This window comes from Macrotis lagotis, chromosome 1 (assembly GCF_037893015.1).
Source record: "Macrotis lagotis isolate mMagLag1 chromosome 1, bilby.v1.9.chrom.fasta, whole genome shotgun sequence".
In the NCBI taxonomy this organism is placed as follows: domain Eukaryota; kingdom Metazoa; phylum Chordata; class Mammalia; order Peramelemorphia; family Peramelidae; genus Macrotis; species Macrotis lagotis.
In genome coordinates, this window is record NC_133658.1 from 38,045,754 (window position 1) to 38,048,318 (window position 2,565).

The window sequence follows — 2,565 nt, forward strand, 5'->3', positions numbered from 1 at the left end:
GTGTAACAAGACAGAGTCCAGACAACTGATGGTTCTGGATACACTGGATGACCTTGGCATCTTCAATATCTAACCAAGCTCTAAGTGCTCCACAGCTTCCACTCCAGCTGACTTCATGGACATTGGAACAAATCGTTCTCCTCCACCCATTCCAGCAGCGGAAGATCTCACAAGCTTGGATAAGACACCCCCCCACCACTCACCAATGAGTTTGAGACTCCCTTGGTTACCCTCAACCTCTTTTAGTGCACCCGCTGAAATGGTTTACCAGGGTGTGACCACTTCATGTGACAGCTTCTTGGAGCCAGAGGTGGCTCAGGTTAGGTGGCTCTGGGGAGCTTCAGAGGTGGACACCTGCCCTGAAAAGGGCCTAACAGCCCTCACATTACAGGTACTAGTCTTCCTTGAACACACCTGACACCCCGCTGAGAAAGAAAAAATGACAGTTAACCAGTTAACTCTGGAAGCAGAGGTTTCTTGGAGGAGTGCACCTACCTAGAGGGCAGAGGTACAGGCAGCTCTGACATAGGAAAATTAGAGGAAGCAGCGATTCCCCTGACCTCACATTAAAAGGTCTGTAATAGTTATTGTTCCAGAATGAAGGACTGTGGGAGATGATGAGTAACTCTGCCAATAGTAATTATCTCCAGCATCCTCAGGCTCCATGCTGCTGATAGTGAGAGTAAAATCTGCCCCTCCTCATTGCCTTTAACCAGGCAGACACTCTAGATGCCAGCCTGGTAGCCCAGTGATTCTCTCTCATGGAGATTTGGACAAGGAGCCTGAAGTTCAATCTCTTCACTTGATTCTAAAAAGAATCAAGGATTCATTCCTGAGGACTGAATTTCCCTGTTTTATGAATTTTAATGTGTTTTCATTGCCTCCAGTCTCTGCTTCCTTCAATCAGTCAACCCAGATTGGATGAGTGAAGGTATGAATGAGACTGTGGGTGACTAGAAAAGATTGATCCTGAGCTAGAAGAAGGGTCAGGGCCCTGACAATTGTGGGCTCTTGGCCAGAACCAAGGAACAGCCCGTAATTGAAGAAAGAACTAAGTTGCCATCATCCTTCAAAATGCTCTATCCTGAGGCAAGGAAAGCAGGTGCACTTCAAATATCAATATTTCCCCGTTTAGATTTTCATATTTGGGTTCCAGGATACTGTGCTCCCTCCACTCTGCCTGTTTAGACAGGGTTGGTGATAGACAAGGAGGGGCCCTGTGGGATCAGAAAAATGGGAAGCTGTGGGGATGTGGGCCTGCCCATAGAGCAGGGGCTACTCTGTCCTGCGGATCACAGAGGAGGCAGTTGCTGCTCTGAGATGAATGCCCTGAATACCTGCGGAGGTTTTATACAGGGTTGAAGCACTGTGGGAGAGGAGAAACCTTATACTGTAGACAGTAATAATCCCCAGCATCCTCAGGCTCCACAATTTTAATGGTGAAAATAAAATCTTTTCCAGAGCGACTGCCACTGAACCGGGCAGGCACTCCAGACTCTAGCCTGTTGCCTAAGGTGATGAGGCTCCTGGGGATTTGACCAAGTTTCTTCTTGTACCAATGTAAAGCGCTAGAACCACCATCAGTTAGACTCTCACTGGCCTTGCAGCTGATGGTGACTGTGTCTCCTGGTGATCTGGACAAGGAGCCTGGAGACTGAGTTACCACAATGGCTCCTTGGGAATCTAGGGAACCAACAAAATCAGAAGATAGAAATGTGTGACTGTCCAATCTGAAGAATATGGTTGAGGTAATTTTGTGGAGACAAATGAACTCTTAAATGACTGACAAGTAGTTACATTTGCTGTTGCTGTGAGGAAATCCATCTTTCCTACATACCTCACAAGGTTTGTAATCTGGGGTCCGGTCATGGTTGTCCATCTGCAATCTGCCTATGTTGTACCTATGCTTCACCATTCACTGCATCAAAACATCATCAGGAATTTAATCCCTGTGATTTCTTCTCACCCCCTTCTCTGCTCGGTTGTATCTTACCCTGAGCCCATAGCAGCAGGAGCCAGAGGAGCTGGCATGGGGAGATCGTCCTGTCCTTCTGAGACCTGCACAGAGAACACTTAGAGCCCTGCGAGACCAGGAAGGAAGGAGAAAGCTTTTATGACCTGAGCAGGGCTCCGTTTGAATCTCTTGGGTCTCCATATGCAAAAGAACACCCGGTATTATAGGAGCCTGACCTCAAGGACCCTATCAGCCACACCAGTTCACCCCCACCTCTGGCTGAGTAGTTTCCCTCTTATGTCCTCAAATGTGTGACCTCAAGAGCAAATGCAACATCATGTTTAGTGACTGATGTAGAAATAGTCATAGATGGTTGTGGATAAACAAAGGGAGGTTTCTCTCTGTATCCGATCCACTCGAGAGAGGCAAGTGTAGGGGAGGTGGCGGAGATGGCAGGATTATGCATTAGAGGTGCCTCAATGGACCCTGTTCAGATAAATTTCCAATTCTCTCCTTCTGCTGGAGAAGCTGTGAGCTTCAGCAGGAAGTAAGGAGGCCCTGGCACCCACAGCACAGATCCTAACCTGTACCTAGAGAAAGCCTAGTAGAGC

At 47.8% G+C, this 2,565-nt stretch overlaps 1 gene segment (V, D, J or C); it reads right to left on the reverse strand.

Moving 5' to 3' along the window:
- Window positions 1-1,348: 1,348 nt before the first annotated feature.
- On the reverse strand, window positions 1,349-1,879 carry LOC141504739 (Ig kappa chain V-III region PC 4050-like). The segment is given in 2 exon segments: window positions 1,349-1,683; window positions 1,843-1,879. Coding segments are annotated over 2 exon segments (372 nt in total).
- Window positions 1,880-2,565: the final 686 nt, after the last annotated feature.